Source organism: Corylus avellana, chromosome ca4, assembly GCF_901000735.1.
Source record: "Corylus avellana chromosome ca4, CavTom2PMs-1.0".
NCBI classification, from domain to species: Eukaryota; Viridiplantae; Streptophyta; class Magnoliopsida; order Fagales; family Betulaceae; genus Corylus; species Corylus avellana.
The window spans coordinates 29,037,744-29,050,250 of NC_081544.1; the positions used below are offsets into that span (position 1 = coordinate 29,037,744).

Here is a 12,507-nt window from a genome sequence, read left to right on the forward strand (position 1 = left end):
AGAATTCTTCCCCAATTAGATGCAGGAATACCCGCAAACACTTTATCATTACTTCCCTTCACAAATGTTACCACATTCAAAGTATGAAAGCATACCTTGGAATCGCACATGATAACCAGACAATTTTCCACCAGGCAGCCTCTGGTAGTTTGGACCTAATGGCTTCCCAAGTGTCAGGTGTAGTAAACTGATCCGATTTAGAAGGGAGCCAAGAGGGTTTATCAAATTGATTGCCTTTGCTCTTAGAACAGATTGATCAGAGCCATTACACAGGAAACTATTGAATTTTTGTTGAATAGCCTTGATGATCCTTTTAGGGAGAATAAAGAGGCTGGACCAGTAGACTTGAATACTAAATAGAAAATTGAAGGTATAAAGGTGTAAAGGCATTATCACCTACGTTTATTCACATCCAGTTGGTCAGGTATAAAGGTTCGATTTCATAGAAAAATCTACATGAGTTTTATTGTTGTATGGTCCAGCACGACAGCTACTGAAGCTGAGTGGACACCAACTATGGAGAAGACGATGGCTATTAATTAAAAGTACAAACAAAATTATTAAGTTGCTCAAAAGAAATATGAAAAGAATCAAAACGATGCAAATCAACCTAATTATTGAATTTGAATGAAAATTAAATGAAAAAGAAATGGTAGAAAATAATATCAAAGTAAATTAAAACTTGTATAGGTTCACTGCATATGATATCACTGCATATTACAAATGATAACAGATAGATTTTACACGAGTTTTAAACAAAAAACTTGTATCAACATGTAATAACATTAGGAGCAGAATAGATATGGGTTTGAAGCTTGGATCATCGTGTCTTCCAACTTCCATGAAGATTAGACCGATCATGAGCCGGACCTACAACGATAATATTTAGGGCAACCTCGATTCGGAGGGTTAGCTGGGGGAGGGAGACAATCTCCACTATTACTATAAGCTTCACCAGGAGATCCGCCGTTGCAAGCAGGGCGATCTCTGTTTAGTGCTCCATATGATATGGATTTCTGTGCAAGAAATCTTCGACTTATCTCAGACTCCATCAACTGCTCATTTTCTTCACTGCACTCTGCAATCGAACCGTTGCATGGGGTGTAAGCAGAGGCTGCCAAGGAAGAAGGGTTGAAGAGATAGACAAGGCCAAAGAGAAGAAGGAAGCAGAAGGTGAGAGGCTTCATGCTTTGAGTAATGTGGTTTCTATATGCCCTTCCTACTTTTAAGCAAGTAAAATGGATTTGAGAATCATAAAGACTTTTTGGCAAAACGCTCCTAGTGGAAGCCGCACTAGCGACAAGCTGTGGGACTGCACTTCACCAAAAACTTGGCAATATTATATTTGTTTCGTTTTCATGATCTTTTTTTTTCCGCGTTATATGTCTTGTTCCACTTTATTATTGCATTTAGATGGGGTAGGTTTATGATAGAAATAAAGGTGTGGGAATCAGGTAACTATTTTTTCAAAAAAAAATTAGGACAGTAAATTGCTGCTGCCGAGGAAAAGTACTATTTGATTTACCATGCAAGAAAAACTTAGGGAAACATTTCATATTTATCCCATAGGATTTTATCAATTACAGCAGTTTGTTACCATCCCCATCACTGCATGCCCTGCCACATACACTCGCAGATGCATACATGGTCATAAGAGCATGCATAAAGAACGATCCAGAGATTTTCTTGGAGACGCATATCATATCTGTAAATATTTTTTTCCATGCAATTATATATATATATATATGAAAAACAATTAATCAAAGCAAATTGACATATGATTACACGGATAATATGAGTGAAGAAAAAGAAGTCGTAAAATATATAATTCTCACGTCCTCTCTCAGTCTCCCTCACAAAAATGACATTCTATTCAGAAAACCAAAGAGGTGGTCGTCACTTCCTACACCTGTAGTACTTGTTGCAGCCTCTGTTGGGACGGTTTGCCTGTGGAGGTAGACAACTGTTACTGTACGGCTCACCCCTCACTACTATCCCACATGCCGGCTGGTCGGCCTTGAGTGCCCCGGGAGATATGTATTTTTTCGTTCCAAGAAACCTGCGGCATCTCTCGGATTCTGTCTGCAATTCTCCGACCGAACTGCCGCATTGTCCATGCTCATCATCATCATCATCAATGTTGTTTTGTGTAGCAGCAACTTTATGATCAAATGGGCTGAGTTGTTGTAGTAGAAGGATGATGATCATGAATGAATGGGTTTTCTTGCACATATCTTTCATTGTTTTTGTGCTGACAAGTTTCTGAATGAATCAAATCACTTGTGTATGTATTAATATTGTGGGCGATTGTCCGTGTGGGTCACTCCGTGTTTACTGTTCATTTGTAAATGTTTGGCTCTGTCCTCTTCAACATGCATGTGGTGACCAATGGGTATATCTGAATTTCCGTGGGGCCGGCCATCATCACTCATCAGGCTATCCGATTGTGAGTCCATGATCGTTTAGTGAACTATATATTGAGAATCTTCTAGCCAATTGAAGTTCTATCCCCCAAGTCCCCAACCATGATAAAGTGTTTTTCTTAAAATACTTTTTTTTTTTTTAGTATTAAACACACTTTTAACTTCTTTAAACGCACACCTAAACAGACTGTTTTAAGAAAATATGGGAATTTTAGAGTCAAATAATCAATTAAGGGTAAGTTTGATAATGGCTTTGAACAGTTTACGTATGTTAAATTATTATTATTAGTATTATTTTATTAAAAATTACCAAAATCTGAAGGAGAAAAAAGTCGAAAAAAAGAAGAAGGCTACTATTATAAATTTATAGATGTTTTTTGTTGACTTTTAGACTTTTAGTTGTGGGAATGCATGGCTTGAAAATTTGTTGGTTACTGCCTTCTTTTGGCACAGTCACAGTCACAGTCACAGAGGGTGTTGACAGAAAAATTGAGTTGGCCCCTTCATTGACAAAAGCATACTTGCTTGGATTAGAGGGTGAGTACAAGGCAGCAGACGTGTAGACAGACGGTATGCATTAATGTGTCTGATTATATATGTCAAGCATCTATTGACATATTCCCCTCTTTTCTTTTTCTTTTTTTCTTTTTTTTATTTTTAATTTTTTTATCTCTGATTGGAAAATGGGAAAAAGTATTCTTCTTTAAACCTACCGAGAAGATATTTGGCTCATGGTAATTTGTTCTTTTAACACACTATTTTAGCATGCTTCTTTAGTGAATGTATATACTTACCACCAACGTATTATTATATCTCTTGATTGGAAGTACAAATATTATTTCATCCACACCAAAGATTGTGTAGCCCTTGCATACATACCGTCATCACAATCAACTTAAGTTGGACAGATAATTAAATCTTGCGAAGACTCTGTTTCCTATTACAATCTTGCAAGATTAGAGCCTTTATTGCTAGAAAAAGTATTCCAGTTGCTCGCTCAAGTCCATATATCTGAAGTGCAGTCACCACCAGGATATCTCATCTCATGGGCAAGGGAAGGGCCATCAGGTTCACCTGAGAAATCCACAAAGAAGTTGGGGTTTAATTTCAGACCACCTTTCTGTGTCTCAACATCAATCTGTAGCATGTGGGATCCTTTCTCCACAATATCAGGATAAAATTGACGATCCCATGTGCTAAAGAGCGAGTTGGTGACGTAAAGCCGCTTCCCATCTAAGCTTAACTGGATCATTTGAGGTCCAGCTCTCAACTTATTTCCCTGAAAGGAAAATTTGAAGCAAATAATAGAGAAAATTAAGGGCACTCCATGCAGCAAAACTACTATCGGATTAGAATGTGAAATAGAAGGGTTTTTTGCACCTAAGCCACATGATTACAGAAATATCAGAAACTTAAAGAGCCAAACAGATTATCTGATGCATCTCCATGCGAACATACTTTTAATGCATGTACCGTTTCAAGGATTATCTAAAAATTCTCATAAGCAATATTCCAAACTAAGACACTTGTTAGACAATTTGTTAGCGAAAGCACTCAATCAATTATAAATTACGCAGCAATAAGCAAGCTCAGAAAGAGATCCAACTCTAAAACGGAGATCATACAAACCTGAATCTCTGGAACGTCAAACTGGAATGTTTTACCGTCTTCTCCCTCGGCCACTATTGGGCTGCCCTTTTGTATGAGTCCCCCAACCCATACTTGGCCTGTCAGTACAGGATTCTTAGGGTCCTCAATGTTATACTGCCTCACATCCCCATGAAGCCAGTTCACGAAGTACAGAAAACGATCATCAAGAGAGATCAGAAAATCAGTTATAAGCCCAGGCATTTCTGGAAGAATCCAGTTTTGCACCTTCAATGGCTTCACTGATATTGCAACCTGCAAATATTAATCAGGGTATTGTGGGCCACAATGCCTCTACAAAAAGACAATACAGAAAAAAATTTAAGGTGAACAGACACGTTGGCACGCTACTGCATAGACATAATAGATAACATATGTGCATACCTCGTGGCTCCATGAGCCATCTTGAGTCTTGAAAAATCGCACCATGTTACTTGTCAAGGCACAGCCAACAAACCCTGTATCTTTTGAAGGATCATGGAGAAACCTTATCTACAAAATCCATTAGATTGAGACAAAGTAGGTCAAGAACTATAAAATTTTGACAACAAAAATAACAGAAATTAAAATAACAAATAATAACATTGGCCAGATTCTGATATAGGTAACAATGCTGTAGAATTTCTACACAATCACCTCCAATGGTAAGAGCCCTGTACTGCCAAGATCCAGTGTTTGTCTCAGTTCGCCCCCTGGCCAGCTGTACACATGTAGATGCCTCCCATATAAACCATCAGCAACATGCTGAGGGTTGAAACCTTTGGTGAAAGCAGCAGGGGCACCCCATGATGAGCTTATCATTGTCTTGTGTCGTGGTTGGTACCAGAAATCGTAGCCAAACAGTGGACTATGCCCTGGTTTCTCCCACCTGATAGACCTCAAGGGAGCAAAGGTTATATTTTGAACAAATCTGCGTTAGACATGTTCCATTTACAATGCCAACAATTCAAATATGTTATGAAACTGTCAACATCTCCATGAAATCTTCAAAAAGCTCTCCAGTGTTACTTGTGCAGTATCAATCTTGTCTTGCATGTTGACAGATTGTTTACATTAATTAATCTAAGAAATTGAACAAGAAAGAAGCATAGATGAGACACAAGATTTTCCAAAACTAGATTGCTTACAGTAAAAGATTATCTCAAGTTACTCTACCTTCCTTTCACATTAAATTTGGAATCAAGGAGAAGAAAGCCATTCCCTGCAGCATTTCCATGTTTATCTCCAAGGCATGACACCATTATATCTCCAGAAGCAAGACAATGGGATGTGTGTGGATAAGCTAAACCAGTCTTCTGACTGATATCTTCAGGCTCAACAACTTTATGCAATGATGGAGCCTTTGGATTGGTTTTTGTGTCAATCACATATATCCGCCCAGATCTGAAAACACTTGACTTAGTAAGGAAATTATATTACAGACAGTTGATGCATCTCTTTCAAATTAGGAAACATCAGTACTAGTAATCAGAACTTTTGGAGAACAGTTGAGAGGAAATACTTAAGGCTTCATTAAGCCTCTTATGGAATGAAGTTATTCTAAAACACTTCCATGGAATTTTAAGGCACATATGCATCCTATAGCAAAGATCCCTTGGAGATACAAGAAAACACATAAAGATACCGGACCAAAACTACAATTGTAAAAATTCAATACCATCGTATTTCACCAAACCATAAAACTGGTCCTTTTGTTGAAAATAGACTTACAAGATTCATGGAAAAATGTGTCTCATTTGTGTTTCTTTTCGTAGGGATATTCCAAAACATAAAATGCAGCCACAAATTACATTTCTAGGGCCTAAACAATGTGAAGATCTGGCAAAAAAGTTATAAAAAAAAAGGAGTAGACATATTAAACCTGAGCCATAATTTTCTAGTCCACGCATACTGGTGACTGGTGAGGTTTAAGAATGTGATACTGCTCATGAATCTAAATTAAGGAAAACTAGAGCACCAATAATAGGTTATTAAATACATAAATCATCACAAGATGACTACACGTACATTAGAAAAACCCTTCTAAGCAATGAAATACTACATTATTAGACAGTGAGCTACAAACACCAGATCAAACCCAAGTGCGAGATGAGACATGCGATTAAATTGCTGCCTAACTGCTTGATTATGACTAAATCCTAGAACTAAATGAAGCAGTATATATGTATATACACCTTTTCAAACTCGTCACAACTATCCAGAGATTAAGAGAACTTCAAGTTGCAATTTCAAACCATCACAGTTCATAAATTTGAGTAGTATTTCAATTAAATGAACCACGCTTACATTTATCAAATGGTGATTCACAAAAACATTTTCAGACTCAATGTAATACGCATGAGCCAGTCTCCAAACTAGTAGTTTACCAGTACTTTTGCACTAAGAATTTTTATTGCAAGCTTCAATTAAAGTAGGTTCTAAAGGTCTCGCTTACATTCTTCTTCTACCATTTAACGTTGGCCAATTTGTCCACCCCTTTCTTATTCATCAATAAATTTCCATTTCTTAACCAAATACTATATGTATAGACACACCACACACACACACACATTAATTATACTACTGATCTGGATCTGTGCATTTCTATATGTTTATGTATGTAATGAGTCATTGATGCAACATAAAATTTCGTCTCTTACACTAGTGAAGGTAGGATCAGAAACCGTCGATCTGCCGATGGATCTCCATGGCAAGAGCTGCATGAATTCCACCCTGTATGATGTAGTTCATCACCTACATAAGGCACAGGCAGCCTGTGGATAACTTTTGAATAAGTAGGAGAGCTTGGATCTATGTCCACAGTGGCCAGGTAATCAGGCTTCTCTATTCCTGTTCCTGTATATGCATCAAGCCACTGAATTTAATAACTTATTATAGTATGTATGTTAGAATATTAATTAAATAATTAAATTCACCATTATTTATTAGCTTAAACTTTTGAAATATGGAGTGTTTTAACATAAAACCCGAATAGAGGTCCTGAATGAAAAACTTGTTTTCGTAATGTACTTTCATACAATTAAATATTTCACGTGTTAGGCTTCATTTATTAACGTGAAGTTTGCACCTACAAGTGATCATTTCTTCCTATTAGATTAAGCTTTTGGGATAAGTAGTAGTTTGAAAATGTCAAACTAAGATATGTAATTCAAAATGATTCCATATCTGCACGAAAGTAATATTCTATGGACAGAACAAGGACTAATCAATTGGTCCACGCATAGAAAAGGATATTAAGTGGTGGAGACCAAAGGTGAGGAACAACCGAACAAACATTCACCAATATAACCATAAATTGTAAAGACAGTGGAAACATGTAAAACACCAACAGGTTATATAAAAACATAAAATATGGAAAAAGAAACTGCTTAATTGAAATACACGCTTCTGCAAAACAAGAAGAGGGAAAAATCCAAACTTTAAAAATATATTTTGAGCCTGATTTCCTTGAAAAACCCAAGGTAGTCTTCTTTTTCACTTGATGTTTATTTGGTGCTAGTATCAGCCACAGGTCATTTTTAAAAATAAAATTGCAGAATAGCAACCAAAAACTCCATCACCATAAACTTTAAAGATTCACTAATTAGCCATTGGGCCTTTCAAAGGTTAAAGAACCATAAAACGATGAAAAAGAATATAAGAAGAGAAAACCAAGTTTTGAATCCAAATCAAGATGCCCTATTATTTTTCCTTGTTTTCAATGAAATGAAACATTAAAGTGAGGATAAAAAAAGACAGGACATCATTGTGACACAAAGAAAAAATGGTGTAAAGGGATATGACCCTCACAAGTCACAATGCAAAAAAGTGTCCCTCTGCATCAAAATTCTTAAAAGGACATCAAAGATGATGGCTTCAAGTGATAAATTATCTACATTATCATTGGCTCTCTCAGAGTGTCTGGACTCTTAACTGTTTAATGCATTTCATCATATTCATTTCTAGATAGCAACCAAGTGGAAAATTTAAGGAAAATCAGAAAATGAAGCCATGCAAATATAAGAACCCTAAGATATTAAATTAACAAAGGATAAGAATAAAATAATGCAAATATCCAAATGAAAATACAGCAAGAGTTCTTGAATTATAAGAAATAAATTTAAAAAGAAAAATGTTTCAGGTTACCAGTTGGGTTCATCTTTTAAGATACACGGTTTAAAATAACAGTTACAGAGGAGATGCACTACTGAAGATTTAGGCTTTCACATTGAGCTGCACACTTACCATGGAGCGTGAAAGATTTTGATTCAGGAATGCAAGGAAGCGTGATAGTAAATATTGTTCAACTCAGGATGCATTTCATGAAATGGGATTTAGTATGGGCAGCCATATAGTCCACCTAATTTGGCTTGTCAAGTAGGACTAACAGCTCATTCTCTTACACTTGAGGATCCAGTAGCCCAACGAGTAACAGAAAAAGCTAATAATATCTTAAACCAATGATATCATCTCAAAGCAGGAAAAGTGACAAATCAGGACACAGCACTAAAGGAGCTACGAACGTTGACTTGTCAAAATGTACAGAATGCTCTTTGAATTGGATTTAAGCATCGAAATTGAAGCAAAAACTTTCAGCGTATTAACCGTGGTGCCTTTGAAATTTAAGCAAAACCGACTAGGAAAAGTTCTATCCTTTTAAAAGTTGGGGTTCTTTGAACAGTTGCAGGCCTAAACAAATTCCAACAGCAGACATGTCATCTTTGTTTAGGCATGCAAACCATTCAGAGAACCCACCTTTTAAAAGAAAAGAAGAACCCCCAAGAACTACATAAGCCAAAATTACAAATACTTTCCTTTATTCCAAAAAAAAAAAAAAAAAAAACACAACCCATGAATGAAACAAAAAGAGAAACAGACCAAACCATTTATCCAAACAACTACTAGGAATTGCTATTTATGCGATGCCAAATCAATTGAGGTAGAGAAAGATGAAGCTGGGGTACCTGAATAAACGCACGTGACATAGATCAGAGCCTCTCTGGGACCAGACATGGCCTCCAAGGGGGTGGCGTACCCCGGTCCTGTCTTACAGCAAGCACTCGCGTTCGCATGCTTCTCCTCCACCACTCCGTGCTCCAACACTGCCACATCCGTAGCCATCTCTCTCTCTCTCTCTCTCTCTCTCAAAGACGATACAAACACACAGCAAAGTCAGCAGGCAAGCAAGAAGAGGAAGATCAAGTATAAGTAAAGAGATTATCAGAGCCCCACATGGAAGAATCTCTCTCTGATGCTGATGTTGATGGACCTTAAAAAAATGCAACTGACAGAGATATCCCGCCCATGATGTGGCACTTACCTAATTATGGGGAAGGAGCGGGTCATTTTTGTCTGTATATGGTCACAGATATGGTGTTTGTGCAATCATGTCCAGGGGGGACGTATCAGGAATTTTGCCTTTTGTGATGTGGAAACCTTATCTGACATTAGAACCTCACATTTCTCGTTACGAGGTCAATCCACAGCTGAGAGTCCGCCACGGCATTTTTGATAATCTGGGCGGATTTGCAACTTGTCAAACTTCAGAGCATGTGCCATTTATGTCGTATTATGTACGTGTATGTCCAATGTCAACCGTTCGTTGTGTACAACCCGTAAGACCCGTGTGAGTGTAATATACAGAATCTTATCGGATAAGAGTTCACACATATTTTATAAATATATATAAACCAGAGATGCGTTTAATTTGGATACGATGTTTCCGATGACCATGGATTACTCAGGGATGGTGATGGAGCAGGTGGCCGCGGCGACAGTGGCTTCCATTTCTGGTCCATTTTAGAAGCTCCTGATTATGATGTCGAGGAAGCTTGTGATTAATTTATGGGATTTTCGTAGGACTGAGACCCAACAACATGTTAATGTGCGATTTGCCTATGTTGCTTTGTTTTATTTATATAATAAGCATGCCATTTCTTCGATGTATAACATAATGTTAGAAATAAGAGTACGCATATAAAATAATATTTTTTTATAATTTATGGCCTTATCCAGGTCGTCATCCTAATCAGTGGACCGCACGATTATTTATTTATTTATTTTTTGTCATCATCCTAATCAAAATCGAAGAAGACGACACCCTTGGTATCTTAAGATGTTCTACTAAAATATGAATTTTCCAAAGACTATTCTTGTTAAAATAGTCATTGGAAGAATGATATTGTCCTTGCCTTTTGTTTTGTCTCAAATCATATTTTAGTAGAACTCTTGGTGGATGCATGGAGGTTTTAATTGGTGATCCATCTCAACCACATTCATTGTAGCTTCTTGCCTCATCTGTTCGAAATCCTAAAGGTTAGACATTTAAAGATGAACCCAAAACATTTGTAACCTTTCAAGTCTAATTTAGTTTACTTCAATTTATAATTTTTTTAACCAAGTTATATTAATGTTAAGCTTAAGGGTATATAAGTAATTTTGTTTATAATCAATCATCCCTAAAAGGAAATGAGAAAAAGTCCAACTCTAAGGCCTGATTCGGATTGCATTAGAAAACATCGCTTTTAAAGCTTAAAAAAAAAAAAAAAAAAAAAAAAATCATTTTTAAGATTTTTATAAAAGTGCATTTTAGCCTTTTCTTTTAAAACAAATAAGTCTAATAATTCAAATTTTTTTCAAGGTTCAAATCTAATTAAAGTTGTTTGCTATATCGAACAGCTAATGGCTCTTGATTGGCTCCGATCAAGAGTATAATATGAATAAGCAATGGTTGAAGACTTGTTCATAGCTTGGTGTAATTTTATGTTTGATCATGTTCTTATCTTACCTCAAGTACTCATGCATATAAAAAGAAAAGAGATCAAGGCAACTAATTATGTCTCATAGTAGTAATTAAGAGAGAGAGTCTGGGTAAAGCATTTGTTTTCATTGCCATGCTCTCTGTCATGACTGTATTTCTTGCTGATGCTGATACCAATGCTGGTAATTAGTAGTTCAAATCTTCTGATTAAGGACTTGTTCATATTATAGTTCAGCCTTGGTATAAATTATTAGCATTATTATCTTAAGGTACACTATAGATGCAAATGTTTGTTTGTTTTTTTAATTCCATTGGAGACTGCTAAGCATATGAATACATAAGGAGACATTATTATCTTTTCATCCTTACCCCTAAGAGTGAAAATGCAAGCGAATAATAACCGTCATCATCCGCTATCCACACATATCCAATATCCGCATGTGTGGATCCGAATAACAAAAATCACTATCCGCATATACGGATAGCGGTTTTAAGGTATGGGGATGCGATTAATAACCGCATTCGCATTCTCTTTATATTTAAGATTCAAATTTTAATGACGAAACCATCTCTTTCTCTTGCTTAGAAGTTCGTTAATAATGGAAGTTATTATTTTGTCATATTTTACTTACAATACAATTCTCATTATTTTACATTTAATTGACTTATGATTTGTACTTGTAGCATGTTGTAGATCCATTGCCATCAATATCCACTTCTGAATGTGTTACATTTAAACTTAATTTATGTTTTGAATTTTGGATTTTTTTTTTTTTTTTTTTTTGGATTTGTAATTTATGATAAAATGATTAGTATGTGTGATCAAAATAATAGTGTTCAACTATAGATAATCATTTTTACATTTACTAGAAGAAGGAATTTGCATTACAAAAAATGATAGGGTTGGTGACACCTTTATTAGTGTCGTTTAAGTGGTGTCATTTGAACAGTTACATTGTTACGTGGCAGTGCAATAGGAGAAGTCTTGTGCCTTATGTGAAGAAGCCAGCTATGAAGAAGATTTTAGTAGTAGGTATTTTATTAATAAATAAAAGATGCAGTAGGATTTGGATTCTTGTTCATAAAGCAAGAATCCTTGTGTGATTTGGATTCTTGCTCATAAAGCAAGAATCAGAAGTAATTAATAAGGGAATTAATAAGGGAATTTGACTATCAGTAGGTTTAGGACTTCTATTCTCAGCCTTGTGTTTCTTTCCTTTCTAATTTGCCATGTATTCCTCTATATAAGCAGAAGGTTATGAATAAAAAGCATCAAAAAAATCATTATACAACTCTTGTAGTTGCTTGGGAGGGTAGGATAACTCAAATACCCTTTTCTATCTATCTATCACCATAGGTAAACAAGAAACCAAATCTTGTAGTTTTGCCGGTATCTCGACCCATATATAACACGTTCACAAACACAAGCCCATAACAGACATGGTCCAAACAGTTCATTACCTCATATGAACAGTTCATTACCTCATATGTAGATATCGGATAATAACTGAAATAACCACACAAATGCGGATAGTAATCACATAATACTGATCGATACCTAAAAGTGATAATCGCATTATACGGATGCGGATGTAGATATTGCTAATAACTGTATCTGCATTTTCTTCCTTACTTAGCCCCACCTCTTTGCTAGCTAAATGTATGAATTTGATACAATATTATTTGGTATATATATAT

General features: G+C 36.0%; 2 protein-coding genes across 3 annotated transcripts; both read right to left on the reverse strand.

Annotated features, from left to right (window-relative positions):
• Positions 1 to 1,896: 1,896 nt before the first annotated feature.
• Positions 1,897 to 2,456, reverse strand: LOC132178373 (uncharacterized). The gene is made up of 2 exons (XM_059590816.1): positions 2,373 to 2,456; positions 1,897 to 2,262 (listed from the first exon to the last, which is right to left on the reverse strand). Exons 1-2 carry the CDS (start codon positions 2,454 to 2,456, stop codon positions 1,897 to 1,899), a joined length of 450 nt encoding a protein of 149 aa, XP_059446799.1.
• A 783-nt stretch (positions 2,457 to 3,239) lies between these two features.
• On the reverse strand, positions 3,240 to 9,374 carry LOC132177653 (selenium-binding protein 2). Of its 2 annotated transcripts, XM_059590069.1 has the most exons (8): positions 9,282 to 9,374; positions 9,014 to 9,188; positions 6,710 to 6,905; positions 5,226 to 5,453; positions 4,707 to 4,938; positions 4,455 to 4,562; positions 4,053 to 4,325; positions 3,240 to 3,702 (listed from the first exon to the last, which is right to left on the reverse strand). In XM_059590069.1, the coding sequence occupies exons 2-8, from the start codon at positions 9,168 to 9,170 to the stop codon at positions 3,421 to 3,423; spliced, it is 1,476 nt and encodes a 491-aa protein (XP_059446052.1). In that variant the 5' UTR covers positions 9,171 to 9,188; positions 9,282 to 9,374; the 3' UTR covers positions 3,240 to 3,420. The 2 variants fall into 2 exon arrangements, with proteins under 2 accessions (XP_059446052.1, XP_059446051.1); XM_059590068.1 differs by having other exon boundaries at positions 9,014 to 9,365.
• Between the last annotated feature and the right edge of the window lie 3,133 nt (positions 9,375 to 12,507).

What these genes read in the sequence shown, in the direction of transcription:
- LOC132178373 (XM_059590816.1), bottom strand. Translation starts at nt 2,456, where the DNA reads ATGGACTCACAATCGGATAGCCTGATGAGTGATGATGGCCGGCCCCAC. An exon ending in CCATTGGTCACCACATGCAT is followed by an intron (nt 2,263 to 2,372) that starts GTTGAAGAGGAC and finishes TGATTCATTCAG; the next exon opens with AAACTTGTCAGCACAAAAAC.
- LOC132177653 (XM_059590069.1), bottom strand. Translation starts at nt 9,170, where the DNA reads ATGGCTACGGATGTGGCAGTGTTGGAGCACGGAGTGGTGGAGGAGAAG. An exon ending in TGTCACGTGCGTTTATTCAG is followed by an intron (nt 6,906 to 9,013) that starts GTACCCCAGCTT and finishes ATGCATATACAG; the next exon opens with GAACAGGAATAGAGAAGCCT. An exon ending in TTGACGTTCCAGAGATTCAG is followed by an intron (nt 3,703 to 4,052) that starts GTTTGTATGATC and finishes TTTTCCTTTCAG; the next exon opens with GGAAATAAGTTGAGAGCTGG.